The sequence below is a fragment of the Triticum dicoccoides genome, chromosome 2B, assembly GCF_002162155.2.
Source record: "Triticum dicoccoides isolate Atlit2015 ecotype Zavitan chromosome 2B, WEW_v2.0, whole genome shotgun sequence".
Taxonomy (NCBI): domain Eukaryota; kingdom Viridiplantae; phylum Streptophyta; class Magnoliopsida; order Poales; family Poaceae; genus Triticum; species Triticum dicoccoides.
The window spans coordinates 531364394-531386902 of NC_041383.1; the positions used below are offsets into that span (position 1 = coordinate 531364394).

The 22509-nt window shown below is 44.1% G+C and overlaps 2 protein-coding genes across 2 annotated transcripts; both read right to left on the bottom strand.

Annotated features, from left to right (window-relative positions):
• Positions 1 to 521: 521 nt before the first annotated feature.
• Positions 522 to 3303, bottom strand: LOC119367965 (very-long-chain 3-oxoacyl-CoA reductase 1-like). The gene is made up of 3 exons (XM_037633337.1): positions 2675 to 3303; positions 1432 to 1501; positions 522 to 981 (listed from the first exon to the last, which is right to left on the bottom strand). Exons 1-3 carry the CDS (start codon positions 3301 to 3303, stop codon positions 724 to 726), a joined length of 957 nt encoding a protein of 318 aa, XP_037489234.1. The 3' UTR covers positions 522 to 723.
• Positions 3304 to 4047: 744 nt separating this feature from the next.
• On the bottom strand, positions 4048 to 12915 carry LOC119364666 (kelch domain-containing protein 4-like). Its single transcript, XM_037630156.1, has 20 exons — positions 12645 to 12915; positions 12390 to 12476; positions 11872 to 11940; positions 11483 to 11615; positions 11345 to 11391; positions 10808 to 10894; positions 10306 to 10367; positions 10019 to 10061; positions 9827 to 9907; positions 9287 to 9403; positions 9014 to 9119; positions 8738 to 8801; positions 7515 to 7557; positions 6931 to 7152; positions 6684 to 6845; positions 6436 to 6552; positions 4958 to 5110; positions 4676 to 4762; positions 4532 to 4600; positions 4048 to 4447 (listed from the first exon to the last, which is right to left on the bottom strand). The coding sequence occupies exons 1-20, from the start codon at positions 12774 to 12776 to the stop codon at positions 4343 to 4345; spliced, it is 1986 nt and encodes a 661-aa protein (XP_037486053.1). The 5' UTR covers positions 12777 to 12915; the 3' UTR covers positions 4048 to 4342.
• Between the last annotated feature and the right edge of the window lie 9594 nt (positions 12916 to 22509).

A 22509-nucleotide genomic window follows, 5' to 3' on the forward strand; every position in this document is an offset into this window, starting at 1 on the left:
GCTCCCTGGCCTTGGCATGGTGGCGGTTTTAGGGTTGGGCCGTGCGGACACTCTCGGGATCGTGCAAGCCCTAGCTTGGTGATGGCGGGTGCCGCGTCTGCGTCTGCGGCATTGGAGTACAAGGAACTTGAGGAGCCGACGAATGAACTGGGCATCATTGAGGAAGACATAGATGATCTGGTGTATGAGGACATTATATATGGCAGAACAAACCATGGAGGCACACTGGCTTGCGTTTGACAAAGTAATGTATGGGGATTTCTGGTTTTACAAGAATGTGAGGAATCGCATGGGTTCTTGCACAAGCTGTCAATTTCTGATCGTTGGGTAATAACCTTTACATCATGCAATTTTCTTGCCTTGAAGATTGGGATAAAGTCATGGGAGGAGGCCTCTGAACTTTTCGAGGGTAGCCAGTGTTGTTAGCTCCCTATGATGGCTTTACAAAGCCGTCTATGATTGATCTTAACACATTCAAGATATGGATTCAGTCTCATGATCTTCCAGACGATTTTGGCCCATTGATGAGACATGGATATATATCACAAATTAAGCCTTACACATACAATAAAATTGCTTGGAAGGGGAAGGGACTAAGGAAGGCTGCATTCAGTCGTTCGTCGTGTTACAATTGGTCATGAAGGCTGTAGAACGTCTTAACACATAGATTTTCATCTGAGTCCATCTTTACGAGCGTACGTGCCCTTTCTTCCACCCCGCGCGTCACATCGCTTTCTTCCTGGCCTCCTTGGCGCGGCCCATTTTGCGGATACCGAGGGACATGCCGAGGACGTACCCATCGACGAGGGGCTCAGGCACCACGGAGAAGAGGAACCACAGGAGGGCGTGCGGCCAGTAGGGCGCGCACCGAGGCTCGTACCCAATGTAGCGCACGGCGGCGCGGGCATACGTCTCCGGTGACGGGGCAAACAGGGAGGCCTGCCTAATTGAGGCCATCTTCGTCGCCACGTACATGGGTACCTGCCCAAATAAGAGAGATTAATTCAGTTCGATGGATGAGCTGACACTGATAAGTGCATAACTCCTGATTATTACTGCCTTGGACTGACACTAATGAGTGCTCCTACCCCGTAAAAAAAATTGAGTGCGCCAACTGTTTCTACACGTCATGGTTCCAGTTTCTTGTTTTTTTAGTTGATTTCGGTTTCTTGTTGAACTATGCGAACTAACTTGTGCCACAATGAGAAAATCCATGTGTTCGTTGGGAGGGCCAGCAAAGACTTTTAACTGGTCGGGTGGTAGATCACAAAAATACCAAAATATTATCATTTGTATTTTTCTAAATGCACCGGAGAGTCCCCTCTTCGAAAAAAAAAACACAAACAGGAACATCACGATGGCTGACATGCAAAATACGGAGATAACTGAAATGCAACAGCCCTCTACAAGAGTGATTAGCTAGTACTGTACCTGGCATTGCACATCGATGCCTTTGTTCTTATACTCCACATATAGGCTTCGCGAGAATTGATCAGCATATCTGAGAAATTGGAAACACATTAGTTTCATTACCTGTTCTCAGAAATAGTTGAGTTCAAACAACAGAAAACACTATCATTGTGCCTTGTGAGTGGGTATGTAACTTTCTTCCGAGCACGCACGCACACATACTTCTTGTGAGTTACTCCCTCTGTCCCATAATGTAGGACGTTTTTTGACACTACTGTAGTGTCAAAAAACGTCTTACATTATGAGACAGAGGGAGTAGTATCTAGTTATAATATGAACTTTTTGAAACAAATAAATGCATGTTGTATAATCTAGAGAAACCAGTGACCTGCAAACAAAAAATATAGAGAAATGAAATATCATCTTTGTACTACCTATCCTAGTGTGTGCAATTTGTACCTTTACAGTTGCGAATGATGTAATCGCTTTGGTATCACTGTGTTACCCTATGGCAAGGGTCTGCAGATTTGAGCAAGGTCAAATTGCCATATTTTCTTTAAAGTAAAATTGTTGTATAAATCAAGGGTATAATTCACTCATTACTGGCCTCATTGGCATCAAAGTGCCAATGAATACTCAATTTTAGTATTTATCCATCTTTCTTACACCTGAGATGTGCCTTATTTAGAACGAAAACAATAAATATGAGGAAATTCAGCTGTGTTTACATTATGCTTATTATAGAGAAGTTTGGAGATAAAATCGGTGAGATAGAATTTTTAGTTCTAAGAATTCATGTAATTATTTTCCAATATATGTTACGTGGCTTCCGAGTCTAACCGTGGACTTGACATGTCGGGAAGGAGAAAAGTGGTTAATGGAACAAAATGTGAATAATAAATGCCATGATTGTGTGAAGATAAAGATAATTTCAAATCGGTTAACACTTGGCTTACTTGTGTGACACACTATCGTTACTGAGCACATATCAAGCAAATCAGATGAAACATGCTATTGATTCAAATGAAATGCCGGTTCCTACTTATGTATGATGTGATTTATGTTGATAACAAAAGGAACAAAAACCTAGAACGAGTGAACGACATCCTCCTCTTAACGGACTTCATAATCATGGTTCTTTTTAGGCGAATCACTTCGTAATCAAGGTTAAAATAATGCACTCTTTTTAAAGTTTGTGCGTTCATATTTAACACCTATAGCAAGTATGAAACTAACTTCAAAAGTGGTGCCGAGCAGTACTCACGCCTTGGTGGCGGCGTAGACGGTGTAGAGCGGGGTGGACGGCATGATGGAGGCGGCGCCGGATCCGATGTTCACCACGGCGCCGCGCTTGCGCTCCACCATGCCAGGGAGCACGGCGTGCGTCACCCGGGTGACGGCCTCGACGTTGAGGCGTATCAGGTTCCTCCTGAGCTCCTCGTCCACCTCGTGGAAGTAGCGGGCATACGGGTAGCCGTGACCCGCATTGTTGACGAGCACGCCGACGTCGAGTCCCCGGATGGACTCCGCCAGCACGGCCACGTTAGCGGCGAGTCCGTCGGCGGCGAAGTCGATGACGAAGGTGCGCACCTCAGCGCCGGGGAACCTAGCGCTGACCTCTTTGGAGACCGCGGCGAGCTTCTCGGGGCTGCGGCCGACGAGGACGAGGCCGAGCCCGGCGGCGGCGAGCTCGAAGGCGAGCGCGCGGCCGATGCCGTCCGTGGCGCCCGTGACGACGGCCCATGCACCGTAGCGGCGGCGCAGCGGCTTGGCGGGACGGAGGAAGGCCGCGTAGAGCCACAGCGCAAGGCGCACCGCGGCGCGCGACGCGACGAGGAGGCCCACTGCCGCGAGCGCCTGCGCCCACGCCGGCTGCGCGCTTGCCCCGGCCATGCGATGTGAAGGAAGCGAACGCGGCCGCTACGGGTGAGACTGTTGGGCAGAGGGGAGGTGTGTAGCTCAAGCTGGGCGATGGTGCGGTCGACAGCCATGCATATATAGCCCCGGCAAGTGGATGATGGCTGGCTGCTTGCTGTGGAGTTTCGTGGGCTCGAGCGCCACTTGCTGGTGTTAACTTATAAATTAACTGATTATTTTTGTAAGCCATTAATAGAATATTGGAATCCTCGGAAGGATGACGGAATACATGCAGGGATTTCAAAGGCAATCCCATTCCCCCCCAAAAAGGCAATCCCATTCCCAGCTGCAGAAGTGATTATCAGCACATTTGTGGGAATATGATACATGTCATGCTCCGCAGGTTTTTTTTTTTTTTGCCAAAATATTTTGTAGGAAAATTTCATAATGTATTATTTAACGTTTGTTCCAACAATCCCTAGGAGCGCCAACCGGTAGCACATTATCCATGTATCTAAGCATTCTCAGTGTATGACAGAGTAGGTTCTTAGAGTGGGCATGCAATGCATGCAGGTTGTGTGGGCGTTGAAAGTTGACGAGGCTCAAGAGTAAATTGGGTAGTCAAAATCTCACGGATGGCAGGCGTAGTAGTTGAAGTTGAATCCCCTGCTTCTGCTTTTGCGCCACACGAATTATGCAGCACGCTCTTTGCGTGCTGACGTTCTTGGTGTCAGAACGAAACACATGCGTCTCCCCCTACCAACCAACCAAACCAGTACATAATCGCCAAGCTATCACGAAAACATGTGCACAGAATAATACAATTAACGATACTCTTAACACTACCACGAACACCTTCCCAGTTCATATGAGAAGTAAACAAAAATGTACTACACAAATTACAAAACTCTTTTGAGGGGTCTCTCTCGTTTTCCGATAGCATAAAAAGTCATGAGATCTACACTATATAGGTCCAAACACCAGAAGATTTTCATTTCGAAAAAAACACCGGAAGATTTTGTACTGCTTCATTTTGCCTCTGGAGCAAAGCAAAGCCCCGTTTCTAGAACCAAAGCTATCTTCCCGCGCTCTTCTGCTTGCCTTTCTTCGGGTCCTTCTTGGAACTAGTCGATGCGCTGGCCTCTTCCTCCGCCTTTTGTTCAGCCTCCAGCACGGCCAGCTGAAAATGCGCACAGAATGAGTTGACATATAAATTCATAAAAAAGATTGATCAGATATATTGGAATCCCTTCAAGCAAAATACCTCATCGAGTATGGGTTTCAGTTCCTTGAATCGAGTTTCAGCAAGATCAAATCCATCCTTGCGGAGCTCCTGGCATCGGGTGCGCAAAGATTAAATACAATATACAGCCTAGAATAGAATACTCGATAAGCAACGAAGGGCAACCTTTCCGGTGTGTTGAGTGTGCTCGTAGGCAGCCATTTGCCAGTACATATTTGTTCTCTTGTAGAAATCCCTCAGTGATTCTCCTGGCTTCAAACACAAAAATATGGGAATCAATAAATAAATAATGATTTGGTTTCCAGTCTGCTGCAGGTAACAAGCAGCTGGCCAAAAATTGCTCCACGATAAACATCCGAAGGATGACTTCAGACACCACACCCATAGCCAGGAACAGATCCACAAAGAATAGAAGGAATAAATAATGCTAATCAATTGCAACATTACCGTTGGTGTCCTTTGAGAATCAGAAAGACCAAGGATGACCCTGATTTGTTCTATCCGGGCACGTTTCTCTTTTCTGCGCAATTTCTTACGTTCACCCTTCAGTAGAGCCACAGCACCGGACACAGCTACATTCTTCTCAGCCTCTTCATCGGACTACACAGGAAGAATAGAATTAATAACCAAACAATATGAGTGAAAACACTGATCACAAAGGAAAAGAAAGATAAACATCAGCATAAATCTCATAAAGTGAGAAACTCCACCATGGGACTAACCATGCGTACCTACTTCTTTTATAACCTCCAAATAGGGAGTAGGGCATTTTGAAGGACGAGCTCCATGGAGCTCCTTTTTTAATTTATTTTTTCCAAAAGATCATATTTTGAAGTTCCAAAAAAATTCTGGAAAAAATCATACACGTTCATATGGATGTGTTTTACATGTGTGTAAAGTCTGACGATGAAATACATTATGGTGAGAGCTACACACAAAAAAATCGTGCAATATTTGTAATAGTGAACTGTGAGTGTACTGTTCACCATTTTCAAAATCAGAATTTTATCTTTTTTTTGTGTAGCTCTCACCATAATGTATATCATCTTCAAATTTTACACACATGTAGTATACATCCGTATGAATGTGTGTGATTTTTTTAGTATTTTTTGAAACTTCACAATGTGATTTTGAAATTTTTCAAAATAAAGAGCTCCATGGAGCTCGTCCTCCATTTAGCATTTTTGTCAAATAGGTTAGTTTATCACAAAAAAGACTCTGCCGTTATCAACTACTTACAATTTCCTGTCATTATTGTACCAACCAAAAGCTACAAAAACAATAAATAATTACGGAGAACTGGCAGCTCAAGTTGACAGCTCAGGCAAGCATGCCAAACTGCCAGAGGCATTTTGGGTAACCCTGAGTGCAATAGTCAATACGAAATGAGCACTTTACCAACAGCCCAACTTTACTATAGTGTTCATGAATGATAACATATACCAACAAACTAAGGCTGGGGCCTCTGTAGTTCCAAATATTTCTGCCACAAAATATTATAATGTTGGATCTATGGAAAAATGCTCGCCTATGACGCTCTTAAAACATTGATTGCTATCCCTCAAGTGGAAAGTGTTGGTGGAACGGTTTCTCACCAGCTCGTCTATCATGCAGAATTTTAGCCTAACGCATATACTAACGTGTATTCTTGAAACAAAATAGGCTGGAAATTAGCAGCTCATCTGGTTTTTGGCAACAATTGTTGAAAACATCAAACTAAAATATTTTCCTTGTTTTACAAAAAGATAAAAAATCTTACAGGAAGTATATAGAACTGGCTAGAATCAGATTAATCAGTCACAACCCATGTCAAACTTAGCAAGATTTTAAGAAGTACGAGTATGACTGTAAGCAGGGGAAACCAAGTGGGTAATACTGTTCTCCTGAACATGTGCACAATATGAACCTTAAATCAAACTGCATACCTCCTCCTCATCTTCATCTGTCTCCATAGCATCATCTGCACTATCATCTTCATCGTCCTCATCCTCATCCTCCTCATCGTCATCATCGGACATTTCTAACCATTCGGACTCAGATGCCTGCACAAAAACGGAAATCAAAGGTGAGTTCTGATATTTTTGGGGGAATAATTATGAAACAACTAGCAGATAATTTGTTGCGTACTCCAATAAAAATGAACTATATCAGGGAAAGACAATCTTCAACTGACCGGTATGATACACTTCCACTCATCTAGTTTGCTAAGGTTAAGTGAATACAGATCATCAAGAGTAATTTCTCTATCTTTCACTTCCATCATTCCTCCATATAAGTATAGCGTATCTTTCCCTACAGCCATTGATGCATTGATACGACCAATGGGCTTAATTGCCTGTTATTACCAAAAAATAAAGTGAGCAACGGAAGTGTCATTCATCAAAGATGGTCTTTGAATAATTGTCCGGCATGGGAATTACCTCTGGAGTTGCTTCTTGTTCTGTTGAATCAGACATGACATCAGAGTTTTGGCTTGAGCCAACTTTGTTTAAGGTTAGACTCTTGGTCAAGTGATTAGAAACTCCACCGACTTCAGATTGAACATCAGTAGCTTCTTCCGAGCAGTCCATGGTATCATCATCCTCATTACCAATATTACTTTCTGAATCATTTGCTGTTTCCTTTCTTTTGATATCCTTTGTCTGTGCATGGTAAACCACTGTCAGCATAGTGTTATAATAATAACTAAATAAGCATTCAAGACAGCTAAATTTGCCATTTGCTAGGCAGAGATACAAACATCACTACATATTTAAGTTCAAAATTTGTGCACTTATGCACAACAGCTATACCCCATACCACAAAATTAGCTGTCTATCTCACAATTAATAAAAGGCATTTCTGCAGATTAATTGGTACAGTAGCTTTGTGCCTGATTTCTTAAAAAATGAGCTCCTGCTTGCGTAGGGTCTGACCACTTTGGTGCGCAGCCTGATTTCTTACAGATTATCAATTATAAACAGGATATGGCTGATCACATGATTACATTAATTTGAGGAATCACCTTATTTTTAGCAGGCTTGTCTTTCCTGAGCTCTAAAGGATACCTGAGACATCCAGGGAAAGCAATATATTCAACACACAAACAGAATGCAAAAACTACTAGGAACAACCTTTTCACATCTAGGCTTTACTGTTAACATTTAAACTAAGAATATGTGAACTGTAAGCCAGTAGAATGTATTTTATTTCAGAACTAAACCACGACAAGTACTCCCTCCGTCCCAAAATAAGTGACTCAACTTTGTAGTCAAAGTTGAGTCACTTATTTTGGGACGGAGGGAGTATTATGGAACAGAGGGAATACTATATAATTTCCAGAATAGTTTAGTTATCTACAATCTAGATAACCACAAGAAGATTAAAGGGAAAGTTCAATCCAAGACATGATAGTTTATTGCTTCAATTCAATGATACTAAAAGTTGGCCAAGAGCAAAACATATGGTATGCCTGACTGTGGTATGTTGCTAACAGTAACATATTTTGTTGCAGCAGCTACAGTAATTTGCCGGACCAAGCTGACACATCCATTTTTCTTTTACTGGCATGTGCCCATGCGTTGCAACGGATCCAAAGTAGAATAGTACTTGTTCACAAACTTGAGCGCACTAAAAATATACATAGTTCTGAAAGAAAACACTTTAGTTTTGATATACATATACCACTAAAAAAAATATGTTTCACTCAAAATATATTCCTCGGGATGTTTTGATGAGGTGAGAGAGGGATGTGGTTGGTTTCAAGATACTAAGGGGTTTTCTGCAAATTGGAACAGAGAAGTGGGCTATTGATGCAAAAAGACCACAACTTACTTCACAGTCGTTAGATGCAGATCTAATGGTCAGAAATGACGGATGGCAGACACACCATCACCAACCGAGTCTTTTATAGAAGTAGAGAAATACCCACAATAGCACAAATTAATGACAGACAAACAAGCAGGATTATGAATACTTAATCTGAATTTATTCCACCAAGCGATTGTTGTCGCAATCATTCTTCTTAAAGAATGCCACCGACCTTAATGACAGACAAATAAGCAGGGTCATGAATAATTCAATTTGAATTTATTCCAGAGTAACTGGTGTCTCGGTCGTTCTTCTTAAAGAATGTTACCAGGTGCTAGTGCCTGTCTGGCTGAGTTTTTTGCAGCTAATTTTATTTCCATTAAATATAAACAAAATGAAATATTAAATTTGCACAAATGGTGATAAAATAAAGCATACCAACGGTGATTGTCCAACTGGAATCCATACAGCTCGTTCATGAACATGCTCATAAGGACATCAGCTACAAATAGAAATATGGGAGTGAAATTAGTTTCACAGCATATGGAAATACCCCTTAGAGTTTGAAGATTTGAAGCAGCTCTTTGGTTCGTAAAAAAGAATAACCATCTTAATCACCAAAACGATGAAACATAGTGCACATGATATTTGAAATGTAAAATAGAACAATCTAAGTAGGTAAGCATAGAGCAAGCAAAGTTCGGTTCAACTTACCTTCGACTTCCATATCTACTACGCCGCCAAAAAGGACAGCCCTTTTCTTGTGAACACACATTGAAAACCCAGCTCTGGGGCCAGGTGGCATCCCAGTCTTCTTAACCTATCAAGGGTTCAAGTGGGAAACAAGTAAACATTGCAAGACATTCAGCCGGGATATGCAGGTCTGGAATAAAAATTTAAAACATTGGCAGATAAATCCTTGGACTTAAGTACATGGTAGTACAGAACTCAATAGATACCAAATTAAACAGAAATGCAAGATTTGACCTTATTCCACTCCCAAGTACGAGGATCAAGAGACCACATATCTGCATGAACTGTTCCTTTTTCTGATGCATTTTTGTCAGAAGAAACTTCTTTAAAATATCCACCATACATATATATCTACAGAAAAACAACCATTAATAAACTTACATAGCTACATATTAAACAATAAAGGACTCAGCGTAACAGGTCACATTTTGCAGGTATTATGCCACACTTATTGAATAGTCATTGACACAAACAATTAAAGGTTGCCAGAACTGGTTAAACAGAGCAAAATTTTGATATTTGTTGAGCAAACACGTGCAGTACATCAATCTATCACCATATCATCATCTTGAAGAAATATATTTCTTTCTTATGACACCTTGTTACGGCAAAAACATCAGTTGCCACATAAGAAATTATCAATCATAACAAGAGCACTCCCAATAGCAAATAACATGTGATACATTAATAACTAAAAATTGTTATGGAGTTACATCAAAAACCATTTATGAAGTATCAGCATACTAACTATCGAGGTAAAAAACAGAGGCTTGCCTGATCTTGGTAAACAACAAGCTGAAAGCCACTTCTTGGACTTGGCCACAGGCACCCAGGACGAGGCTTAATTTCCTCCCACTAAAACACCAACATTATCAGTAAGAATATTGAATTACATGGTTTACATGTTACTAATATATACTTTATGTTGCTAGCAGTACTGACGGAAAAACAACATGGTGTACTCACCTTGAAATTATCCAGATCAAAAACATGCAGATCATTGTAGTACCTGCAGAAGATATGATTATCAATTGAATCCATATCATATTAAGTTCTTAATTGTTCACAACATACTCTATGCCATGAGTTCTTTTTGTGTTTCTTTGTTGGATGATCAACTGTAAGACTGTTACACTACTACTCAATCGGTACATTACTTGTAACTAGGACATAACTCCTAATACTTCTATAAAAATATCATACATTATTAAACATTACTAAAAATAACTTCACCACAAGCTAAACGTACTAACCTCACTTCCCTAAGAGTGTCATAGAAGCCGCCAAATAGCACAATCTTGTGCTTGTAAAGGACCTGTGGAAAGAAACACATACCAGTTTACACAAATGACTGAAGGAAAAAAAGGGATCAAATTTATATTATCGGCAAATTATATTAATTTACATATATTTATTCAGATCACTACATAGATTGCCTGATTCAATATCTCTTGTATTGAGGCACTAGGTTGTCCAAATATGGTCATTCAACAGAATTACCTAATATGATTGCATCACAACCACATGTTTCCTACAACTATGCTGGTAGCCTGGTGCTTATAATGCACAAAACTTTAAGGAAAACAGGGCCGTGATACTCCCTCCGTCCGAAAATACTTGTCATCAAAATGGATAAAAAGAGATGTATCTGGAACTAATATACATCTAGATACATCTTTTTTTATTCATTTTGATGACAAGTATTTCCGGACAGAGGGAGTAGTTAACAAGTGGTTTCAACATAAAGACACTAACCATTCTGTGTCCTGAACGTGCACTTGGACATCCCTTGGCAAGAATTTGTTCCCACTGATTTGTTTTGAGATCCAGTGTCCAGAAGTCCTGCAGTAGAAAACAAGCCAAGGGATAAGAGATGTACCATAGTTATGACTGTTAAACTTAAGATGCATATTACAGCCAGATAACCCCTGATGTTAAATCAGAAAGAAAGAAGCAAATCAGGAACAAAATAAATTGTATCATCTATCATGTGTAGCAGTAGCACATCCAAATAAAAGACAGGCGGACCATGGTAAAGAGCCTTCTATTCCTTGATTTATAAGTGGCAACAAACTCCCAGGCTTAATCTCTACAAATGAAATTTCAACACATACTTTCATAGACATATAGGATTAGCATCTCTCTTGGTTCAAATTTGAAAGAAAAAAAAAACTTCAGAGGCCGAAGCTGTCGGGACAGTTTATCATCACGGATATGTGAAATGCTTAATGCCAAGAAAAAAAAAACCAAGCAGTTATGAGAACATTTAGACTAACATACTTAGTCTTCTACCTTGTAATGATGAAAACGTTCTTGGTTTGGTGAAGTGAATTCCCCACCTGAAACATCAATAAAAAGAAAAATAAATCCAGTTGACTGAAATAGCACCTTACTCGTAGAATGTCCTCATGTGTGTAAAAGTTTTATTACCAAACATGTATACGTTATTCTTCCATGCAACTGTCTGGTGAGCACTTCGTGGAGGTGGACTGTTAGGACTAGATACCAACTTCCACTCATTTTTCTCTACATCGTAACGATAAAGATCACCATAAACAAAGGTCTGCAGAAACATATAGACAATATTCAGCACTACTGAAATTATTTGCCTTCCAGAGGGAACTTATTAAAATTATCAAGGAAAAACATTAACCAACCATTATATTATTATGGAAGCGCAATGACAGGAGATAAAATTTATAGAATATACAGGAATACCCATAAATGAAAGAGCATGGCAAAATCGGTGAAATATATTTATCATATTATTCATGTCACATGAGGCAAAATGTCCAGATTGCAGAAGATATGTTCTCCACCTTGCTACCATTGTAGAACTCTCCACCATACAGAATTAGTTCTGTATCTTTCGATGGGTTTATGGTAAGCTGCATATGAGAAAGAATAATGTCAAAATTGGCAATTAAATCTCCATAAAATCTACTTGCTCGGCTCAAAAGTCATATACGTATCTTCTGTGTAGCATTGGCAATAATATAAGTAACACACAGATTAATTATTATATTTTAACAAAAAAAAACATGTTGAAAGCACTCCACAAAATGAAGAACTTTTATTTGGACATAGCTCAATCGTATAATGATAAACATTTGTTAAATAATTCCACTGAAAATTCTCATTGCCTCATAGAGATTTTGCAGACCTTTTGCTCATATACAATGAGACCGAGTAATCTAACTTCTAAGCACCTAATTGAACACGACCATCACAAGATTCACAAGCATAGAAATTAATGTTACACAGTTCTTTTCAGCATATGGATAGACAAGATTCTTTCAGTAACTGTCATTATTTTTGAGTCTCTGCAAGGCCTCACCGAGCCATTGGACCGGGGAGATGGTGCAGGGACATTCTCCTCCACATGAACCTCCTTCTTCTTCGCTTCCTCCTTCTGTATATTCTTCTGCAGTATAGTAAAGCCCAACAGGGGAAAATAAGCAAAATGGGATGAAGTACAGCAACTGCTGAACAGGACGTAACAGCAACTGCTGAACAGCAGCAAGTGAAGCACTGGAAAGCGAGCTGATCGAAATAAACGGAGAGGTGAGGCGGAGAGGAAGGGGATACTGACGAGGATGGCGTCGATGTCGTCCTCCTCGCCGACCTTGCCGGCCTCGCGGCGGGCGCGCTTCTCCTCTCCCTTGGCCGTCTTACGCTCCGTCTTCTCCTTCCCCTTCCCCGGCTTCTTCTGCTTCTTCCCCATCTCTCCGGCTACTTCACTTCGCGGCGGAGGCGGGGCTAAGACCTCACTTCTCTGGCGCGGGAGCGGCGGCGGCGGCGGCGGCGGCGAGAGAGCTAAAACCTCACGGGGAGAAGGGGAGAGAAGGGTGTTTGGGAGTGGAGCCGGCGCTCAATCTGGGCCTTTGTGGGCTAACAGCCTGTTTTTCGAGATTTTGGGCCCAGCAAGTCAGCACCGAAACGGAGGCCTTCCTTTCTCCAACCAAGAGAAGTAAACTTTCCCCCTAGGCCAAAAACCCTAAGGGTTTCGATCTCTTCCGGCGGCCACCGTCGGAATCCATTATCTCCCACTATCTGTCGACCTGATCGGCAGTATTGGGATAGGGTTTGTTCCTCTCCTACCTGGCGGTCTCGTCAAGGGGGGGAAGGAGTCAACTGGGACAGATTGGATCGGTGAGATGGCGGAGAACACAAGATCGCAAAAGATGAAGGGAGCGGAAACCACGGAGGAACTGCTCGCGAGGCTCACGCTGCAGGAAGAGGAAGAGGATGATTTCATCTGGGAGGAGGAATTGTCGGATACGGCGGAACCGGCGAAGTGGCTGGCGATAGCTAGGGTCCATACATCAAAAACCTTCAGTCCCAATGTTTTGTATGGGGGCATGAGGGCAGCATGGAACCCGGCTAGACCGGTGGTGTGGAGGAAAATCCATGCTAATCTCTTCACGGCATAGTTTGGATGCCTGGGGGACTGGAACAAGGCGATGTTTGATGGTCCATGGTTGTTCAGAGATCAGGCAGTGATATTGGAGGAGTACGACGGATTTAAGAACCCAGAATCGTTTAGGCTGGATAAATTAGCTGTTTGGGCACAAATCCATGGCCTACCCGATAAGTTCTTGATTGAGCCAGCAGTCAAAGGCTTGGCAACCAGGATTGGGGAGGTGCAAAAGGTGCAGCTGAAGTTACCAGTAGGCTTTTTTGGCGAGTTTGTCAAGGTCAGGGTGAAGGTTGACATCAACGCTAAGATCAAGAGGTTTGTCACATGGAAGAAGGGAGAAGAAAGGGTCCGTTATCGGGTCAAATATGAAAAACCACCCGTCCTCTGCTTTAACTGCGGCAAGTTTGAGCATTGGCATGAGGAGTGTGGAGATGGAGAGCACGATGAATCAAAGTTTGAGTGGGGGGAATTTCTGTATGCGGACACCACACGCTTCAGACCTGTAGGACGGGGGAACTTCACGCCACAACGCGGTAGGGGAGGAGCCAGATCAGGTGGGCGTGGAAGGGGTCGTGAAGCCCACAACCCTAATTAGAGTTGGCGTTTCAATGCATGCCAGCAACATCCAGATACCAATGTTTCGGCTGCGGTGGACAGAGCGAGGGATGATGGAGCTGACGCAAGCAAAATCCCGTTGGAGGAGGGGGTAGAGCAAGATCATGCCCAGCTTTCACACAAAAGACTTTCTGTTGAGAATGGAGCTAGCTCGTCGGAGGCAGACGGGGTTGGAGGGAATCAGTCGAGGGAGCTGGTAGTCGCTCAGGCACTAGTCCCCACCCTGTCTATGTATCGCCCAGGAAAGAGAGCAAGAGGCCAAAGAAAGCTAGGGCTGATGATGATCCGGAGACGATGGCAGGTACAAGCAATGAGAAGAATGGTGCAGTTGAAGCAACAACATCCAATGCAACATCGGCGGGCTCCCGTGAGGAGTACCGTCGGGCACAATGAGTATCTTAAGCTGGAACTGTCGTGGGGCGGCAAGGCCACGACAGTTCGAGAACTACGCGATTTAGCGCGTAACTTTGCCCCTACCTTTCTTTGTATTGTTGAGACTCGGGTAGATAAAACAAGGGTAGAAAATTTAGCTGGATCTATTGGCTATGACAATGGCTATGCTGTAAGTAGCCAAGGAAGAAGTGGTGTTTTAGGGATTTGTTGGAACAACCCGATAAAGATCGAAATACTTGGTTATTATGTTTATCACATTGACTGTTCTGTGGACGAACCGGATAGGGAAAAGTGGAGGTTGGCACTCTTTTATGGTGAAGCACAAACAAATCTAAGGCACATGATTTGGGACACGATGAAGGGAATCAGCACTTTGTCGGACTTTCCGTGGGTTTGCATAGAAGACTTTAATGAAGTATTTGTTGGGGAACGTAGTAATTTCAAAAAAATTCCTACACACACGCAAGATCATGGTGATGATATAGCAACGAGAGGGGAGAGTGTTGTCTACGTACCCTCGTAGACCGAAGCGGAAGCGTTGACACAACGTAGAGGAAGTAGTCGTACGTCTTCCCGGTTCAACCGATCCAAGCACCGTTACTCCGGCACCTCCGAGTTCTTGGCACACGTTCAGCTCGATGACGCTTCCCGGGCTCCGATCCAGCAAAGCTTCAGGGAGGAGTTCCGTCAGCACGACGGCGTGGTGACGATCTTGATGTTCAACCGTCGCAGGGCTTCGCCTAAGCACCGCTACAATATGACCGAGGTGTAATATCGTGGAGGGGGGCACCGCACACGGCTAAGGAACGATCACGAAGATCAACTTGTGTGTCCATGGGGTGCCCCCTGCCCCCGTATATAAAGGAGTGGAGGAGGGGAGGGCTGGCTCTCTCTATGGCGCGCCCTAGGGGAGTCCTACTCCCGCCGGGAGTAGGATTCCCCCTTTCCTAGTCCAACTAGGAACCCTTCCATGTAGTAGGAGTAGGAGAAAAGGAAAGGGAAGAGAGAAGGAGAAGGAAGGAAGGGGGCGCCCCCCTCCCTAGTCCAATTCGGACTAGTCCAAGGGGAGGGGTGCGGCCACCCTTTTGGCCCTTTCTCTCCTTTCCCGTATGGCCCAAAGAGGCCCAATACGAATTCACATAACTCTCCGGTACTCCGAAAAATACCCGAATCACTCGAAACCTTTCCAAACTCCGAATATAGTCATCCAATATATCAATTTTTACGTCTCAACCATTTCGAGACTCCTCGTCATGTCCCCGATCTCATCCGGGACTCTAAACTCCTTCGGTACATCAAAACTCATAAACTCATAATAAAACTATCATCGAAACCTTAAGCGTGCGGACCCTACGGTTCGAGAACAATGTAGACATGACCGAGACACGTCTTCGGTCAATAACCAATAGCGGGACCTGGATGCCCATATTGGTTCCTACATATTCTACGAAGATCTTTATCGGTCAGACCGCATAACAACATACGTTGTTCCCTTTGTCATCGGTATGTTACTTGCCCGAGATTCGATCGTCGGTATCCAATACCTAGTTCAATCTTGTTACCGGCAAGTCTCTTTACTCGTTTCGTAATACATCATCTCGCAACTAACTCATTAGTTGCATTGCTTGCAAGGCTTAAGTGATGTGTATTACCGAGAGGGCCCAAAGATACCTCTCCGACATTCAGAGTGACAAATCCTAATCTCGAAATACGCCAACCCAACAAGTACCTTTGGAGACACCTGTAGAGCACCTTTATAATCACCCAGTTACGTTGTGACGTTTGGTAGCACACAAAGTGTTCCTCCGGTAAACGGGGGTTGCATAATCTCATAGTCATAGGAACATGTATAAGTCATGAAGAAAGCAATAGCAACATACTAAATGATTGGGTGCTAAGCTAACGGAATGGGTCATGTCAATCAGATCATTCAACTAATGATGTGATCCCGTTAATCAAATAATAACTCTTTGTCCATGGTTAGGAAACATAACCATCTTTGATTAACAGGCTAGTCAAGTAGAGGCATACTAGTGACACTCTGTTTGTCTATGTATTCACACATGTATTATGTTTCCGGTTAATATAATTCTAGCATGAATAATAAATATTTATCATAAAATAAGGAAATAAATAATAACTTTATTATTGCCTCTAGGGCATATTTCCTTCAGTATTACACCCGGATGAACAAGTGGGCGTTGGGGAGAGGAGCAATGCGCAGATACAGGGCTTCAGGGAAGCGGCTGATGTGTGTATGTTGATGGACATGGGCTATCAGGGGCCGTTTTGGACGTATGAAAAGAAGGTTACGGGAGGTAGCTACACTAGGGTACGTTTGGATCGGGCTTTAGCCACTGTGGAGTGGAACGAGTTGTTTCCAGAAGCTCACATCAAGCATCTAACAGCAACAACATCCGATCACCGCCCCATCATTCTGAACTACCAAGGGACTCGTCCACCCAACAGAAAGAGAGAGTTCAAGTATGAGGTCATGTGGGAAACTCATGAATCATGGTCTGAAACTATTCTGGCGCGATGGACAGAAGGAGGCCAAGAAACGGTGATGGCAGGGCTGAGGTCTAAACTGGAGCATGTGGCACAGGACCTTGGGAGGTGGAACAAGACCACGTTTGGCCAGTCAAGAATGAAATTTGAAAACTAAAGCTTGAGCTCGAACGACTCCGAAATGACCCGACGAGGACTGCACCATCTCGTATTGAGCTTAAGATCAACGAAAACTTAGTAGAATTGTATCACAGAGAGGAGCTTATGTGGAGACAATGATCGAGGTTGGAATGGCTCTCGGCGGGGGACAGAAACACACGGTTCTTTCATCTTCGCGCTAGCCAACGGATAAAGAAAAACATGATTAAAGCACTTATGAATTCTTTGGGCGTGCTAACAGAGGATCAATCGGAGCTCAAAAATATGGCAACAGAGTTTTATATAAATCTATATACATCAGAAGGGGTGTCAGGTATGGAACATGTGCTGTCACACGTGCCCCGGAAGGTTTCTGATGAGATGAATGCTATGCTTCTAGCACCTTATACAACAGAGGAGGTAAAAAAGCACTGTTCTAGATGATGCCAACAAAGGCCCCGGGCCCGGATGGTTTCCCAACACATTTTTATCAACAACACTGGGATATATGTGGAGAGGAAGTGACAAAGGCAGTATTGAGAATTGTGAGAGGGGAGGAGGAGGCTGCATGTATCAATGACACTGTTCTGGTACTCATCCCAAAGGTTCTTAATGCAACTCAACTCTCTCAGTTTCGGCCAATAAGTTTGTGTAATGTAATCTATAAAATCGCTTCCAAAGTGGTGTCAAACAGGCTAAAAGTGATTCTCTCAGACATCATATCGGAGGAGCAGTCTGCGTTTGTTCCTGGTAGACTGATGACGGACAACATCATATGTGCCTACGAATGCCTACATTTTATGAAGAGAAGCAGTGCCAAATCTAACAGCTTTTGTGCTTTGAAGCTGGATATGATGAAAGCTTACGATAGGCTAGAGTGGCCTTATTTGCGTGCAATGATGGAGAAACTGGGCTTTGCACAATCTTGGGTGCAGACAGTCATGGGCATGGTTCAGTCAGTCTCTTTCTCAGTTCTATTTAATGGAGGAAAGTTAGAAGAGTTTTTACCGAGCCAAGGCGTTCGACAGGGAGATCCTATCTCTCCTTACCTTTCTTGATTGCAGCAGAGGGCCTTTTGTGCCTTTTAAAGACAAATTCTCATTCGTCTGGATTTGAGGGGATTAAGCTGGCAGCTTCCGCACCGCCGATTAATCATCTTCTATTTGCTGACGACAGCTTGCTGCTTTTCAAGGCAAGTGATCAAGGTGCGACTAGGGTTTCAAACCTTCTGGAAACTTACTGCAATGCTTCCGGTCAGAGAATCAACCGCGCAAAATCTTCCATATTTTTTAGCAAGGGGTGCCCTCAATCTCTACGAGATAGCATCAAGCAAAACTTGAATGTTCAGAATGAATCTCTAAGTGATCGATACTTGGGTATGCCTACAGATGTTGGACATTCCAAGGTGGGCACGTTCAAATACCTGCACGACGGAGTTTGGGAAAAAGTCAGAGGTTGGATGGAGAAACTGTTATCTGCAGCAGGGAAGAAAGTGCTAATAAAATTGGTGGCACAAGCTATACCGGTTTACTCTATGGCATGCTTCAGATTACCCCAAGGATTGTGTGATAACATCAACGCTATCATCCGCCAATTTTGGTGGGGTAGTAAGAGGGGAAAGAGAAAGCCTGCTTGGGTCTCGTGGGATGTTATGACAAAGCCGAAATACCTGGGAGGAATAGGCTTCAGAGACATCGAGATCTTTAACTTATCTTTGTTGGCTCGGCAAGCGTGGAGGTTGCTCGAGGACCCACTATCTCTTAGTGCAAGATTGCTTAAAGCGGCCTACTATCCAAATACGTCTTTCATGCATGCATAGTTGGGTAGCAATCCTTCACAGATTTGGCGTTCGGTATTGGGATGGAAGAGAGATATTGAAGCAGGGAGTCATCAGGATAATAGGGAATGGGGCAACCACAAATATATGGAATACAAACTGGCTTCCCAGGATCGGGCCGATGCGGCCGATCACCTCGTTAACAGATAAACCGCCTGCTATGGTGGCAGAACTTATTGACAACACCACTGCTACCTGGCGAGAAGATGTTATTCGGGCAACTTTTCTGCCTTTTGATGCTGACACGATCCTTTCTCTGCCCCTTTGCATGAGGTTAGTTGAGGATTTCTGGGCTTGGATCGGAGAGCGCAGTGGCAGATTCACAGTCAAGTCAGCCTATCACTTAGTGCAGAACAAAAAGGAGCATAAGAAGAACTGGATGGAAGAGAATGCAAGTGCATCTGATCTTCGAGATAACAACATGGCATGGACTGAATTATGGCATACAAAGGTGCCATCTAAACTGAAGGTTTTTCTTTGGCGCTTAGCAAGGCACTCGATGCCTACAATGGATCTCCTCCACCACCGAAATATGTCCACAACAAGAACTTGTGCTCTGTGCGGGCAAGATGATTCTTGGAGACACGCCCTCCTTGAATGTACAAACTCAAGATGCATGGCACTTTCTGACCAATCTCTTGTAGAACATATAAGCATGAATGAGGAGACCAACGCGAGGAACTGGCTTTTTAATCTGCATGATTCACTGAGCCAGGAGGAGTACACTGTTTTAGTGGTGACTATATGGGCCATCTGGCATGCAAGACGCAAAGCGATTTATGAGGACATTTTTCAGAGCCCTCAATCCACAAACCAGTTCATCAAGTCTTACCTGAGGGATCTTAAAATTATAGCGGAACCAGGGACTGAGAGGAGGCACCAAGCTACCGATCGGCCAACTCGTTGGATCCCTCCTCTGAGTGGTTGCAGCAAGATAAATGTGGATACCGCTGTTGCACGAGGTAGAGGGGTGGCGGCTGCTATATGCCGTGACCACAATGGTTGTTTTCAGGGTGCATCAATGATATTGATCAAGGGTCTGAGCGACACTCCAACATTGGAATCTCTTGCGATAAGGGAAGGGCTTGCACTTGCCGATGATCTCAATGTGCAACACGTTCACCTTGCTTCTGATTGTAAGGTTGTAGTTGATGATCTCAAGCGAAGGAACCCAACTAGCTATGGTGCTATTCTACATGAAATCATGGAGCACAGTGCCTCTTTTGCAGTTTGTAATATTGGACATGAATTTAGGAGCTCGAATTTCGAAGCTCACAATTTAGCGAAGCATGTTTTGAAGCTAGGGGTGGGTCGTCATGTTTGGTCAGGACACCCCGGCAATCTATCTTTTATCTCTGTAAACATTGAGATACAGTTTAAATAAAGCTTCGCGAGATTGTCGAAAAAAAAACCCAAGAGAAGTAAAAAAAACTCCGCTAAAAAAAGTAAAGAAAACGGAAACGAAACAGCCTAACCTCGCGACCCATCAATCAATCAAAAAGAGGAAAACCTAACCTCGCGTCGGCGGCGAGGTCTCTATCGATCAACCACGCCTGGGAAGGAGATGGAGATGGAGATCGATTCCGTGCAAGCCAGCGGGCGGCGATCGGCGGAGGAGCTGGATGAGGCCCTCCCCTTCGTCGCGCGGAAGAAGATGAAGCATCCGGAGAAGGGGATGGAGATTGGTTCCGTTCTGGGACGGCAACTCGCGGAGGAGTTGAGCGAGTTGCTGGAGGCCCTCTCGCTTGCTGCCCGGACAGACCGTGAGAACTGGAAGGGGGTTGATTGCGTCCGGTCACTTCGGCCGGTCGACATGGAGGAAGCCCTCGCCGTCGCTGACCGGAAGAAGGTGGGGAAGCCGGAGAAGGGGAAGGAGGTTGCTAGCTGGCAGCCGGCGGGGGAGTTGGAGGAGGCCCTCTCCGTCGCCGTCCGGAGCGGGCTGATGGCCGAGGAGGTGCGGAAGTTCCTCCGTGTCGCCGCCTGGTCAAATCTGACGGACTACGACGTCCACTGTCTCGCCGTCGAGAGGGGCCTCAGGGACGAGGACGCCGTCTCCCTTGCAGAGAACTTCCTCACCATGTACAAGATCGTATTCTCCACTCTACATGCGCAGCTCCTCTCCTCGTTTGACAGACGGCGGTTTGATCCTGAGCTATGCCAATGGGGGGCGTTTGGTCGCTTCGTCGACGAGAGGAAGAAAAGAGGCCCGGATGCGACCACCTTCCTTCTCTTCAAGATCAAGGCATCGGCCAGGAATGCCAAGGTGTCCTGGTGGCGGAAGGAGTACCCCCATTTCCCCCCGGAGCGGGCAGGGTACACTGGGGCTCTGCGCGTGGCCCGTCTCGTCGGCGGCAGAGAAGGGCCTCGTCTGGAGGAGGCGGGTGAGGACGGGCAACCGGGCGCCCTCTCATATGGTAGCGACTACAACTGTAGTAGGTGGCTTGATCGCAGAGTGGGTGTCCTCGAGGACGGCTGGCTCAGCCCACTCAACGAGGTCGCCATCATCAGGAGGTTACCCAAAGGCGAGGGGATCTATATCATGTCGTACGTGAATCGACTTGGTGTTAAGCTTGATGAATTTCTGTTTGTGTTGCACACGGCTTGGACAGTCGCCTTGAGCTTTACCGAGCGATGGTTCTATGTCTCTTCCAAGTTCACAGAGGAGAAGTTGTACGCTGTTCCTGGTGTTGATTTTCTGGATATTACCGTCCCTGTGAAGAACCTGATCAAGAAGCTTTACCAGATGTATGAGCAAGAGGAGCAAGCTAAGAAAATGATGGTTGAGCAACAAGATCCTCATGAGAGGCAGGAGGAGATGACACCGCTTCTAGAGGAGGAAGAGATGAATAAACGGGAAGATATGCGTAGGAAAAAGGAGGAGAGCAAGAAACAGAAACTCCTACGCAAAGAAAAAAGGGAGGCGGCTCATCAGATGAAGATGGTAACAAGGGCTAGGAAAGAACAGGGGAAGAATGAAGAATATGAGGAAGACTTCTTTTGCACTCCAATACTTTTGTGTGTGGAAGAACCTGATTTGATGGAGCCAATGGATGAAGAGATATGTCAAAGTGAGCAAAGGCCCAAGGAATAGCTTGAGGAGGGTATGAATACCATACAAAAGAGAAGTAATGACACAAGTCTTGTTTCTCCCATGCGCCATATCTTTTATCATTTGTTTATGTCATAATCATGATTCTGAATCAGATCGGAGCTTGAATGGCAAGATCGCAAATCGTAGAATCTTCACTACCAGGATCGCAAAAGCGTAAATTCTATGAACGAGAATCGTAGAATCACACAAGTTAGTTTGGATCGTAAAGTCATAGAATCTTACAAAAGAATCTTGATTCTAACAACCTTGTGTCCGAATATCCAATTCTGAACCCGGGCTCATCTGCACCCGCTCAAGAAATAATTCATAAAAAAATAAAAAAAATCCAAATTTTTTGTGCATGGTAGATAATTTGGTGCGCTCCAAATTTCAGAGCATTTGGACATTTGAGTAGCTCTCAGCAAAAAAGACAAATTGGGTCAGAACAGTATACG

Coding starts and splice junctions, on each gene's coding strand:
- LOC119367965 (XM_037633337.1), bottom strand. CDS start 3,303: ATGGCCGGGGCAAGCGCGCAGCCGGCGTGGGCGCAGGCGCTCGCGGCA. Junction 1,502..2,674: donor GTCTACGCCGCCACCAAGGC/GTGAGTACTGCT, acceptor CCAATTTCTCAG/ATATGCTGATCAATTCTCGC. Junction 982..1,431: donor GCATCGATGTGCAATGCCAG/GTACAGTACTAG, acceptor TTATTTGGGCAG/GTACCCATGTACGTGGCGAC.
- LOC119364666 (XM_037630156.1), bottom strand. CDS start 12,776: ATGGGGAAGAAGCAGAAGAAGCCGGGGAAGGGGAAGGAGAAGACGGAG. Junction 11,392..11,482: donor GAATAACGTATACATGTTTG/GTAATAAAACTT, acceptor TTGATGTTTCAG/GTGGGGAATTCACTTCACCA. Junction 9,908..10,018: donor TTGATCTGGATAATTTCAAG/GTGAGTACACCA, acceptor TTGGTGTTTTAG/TGGGAGGAAATTAAGCCTCG.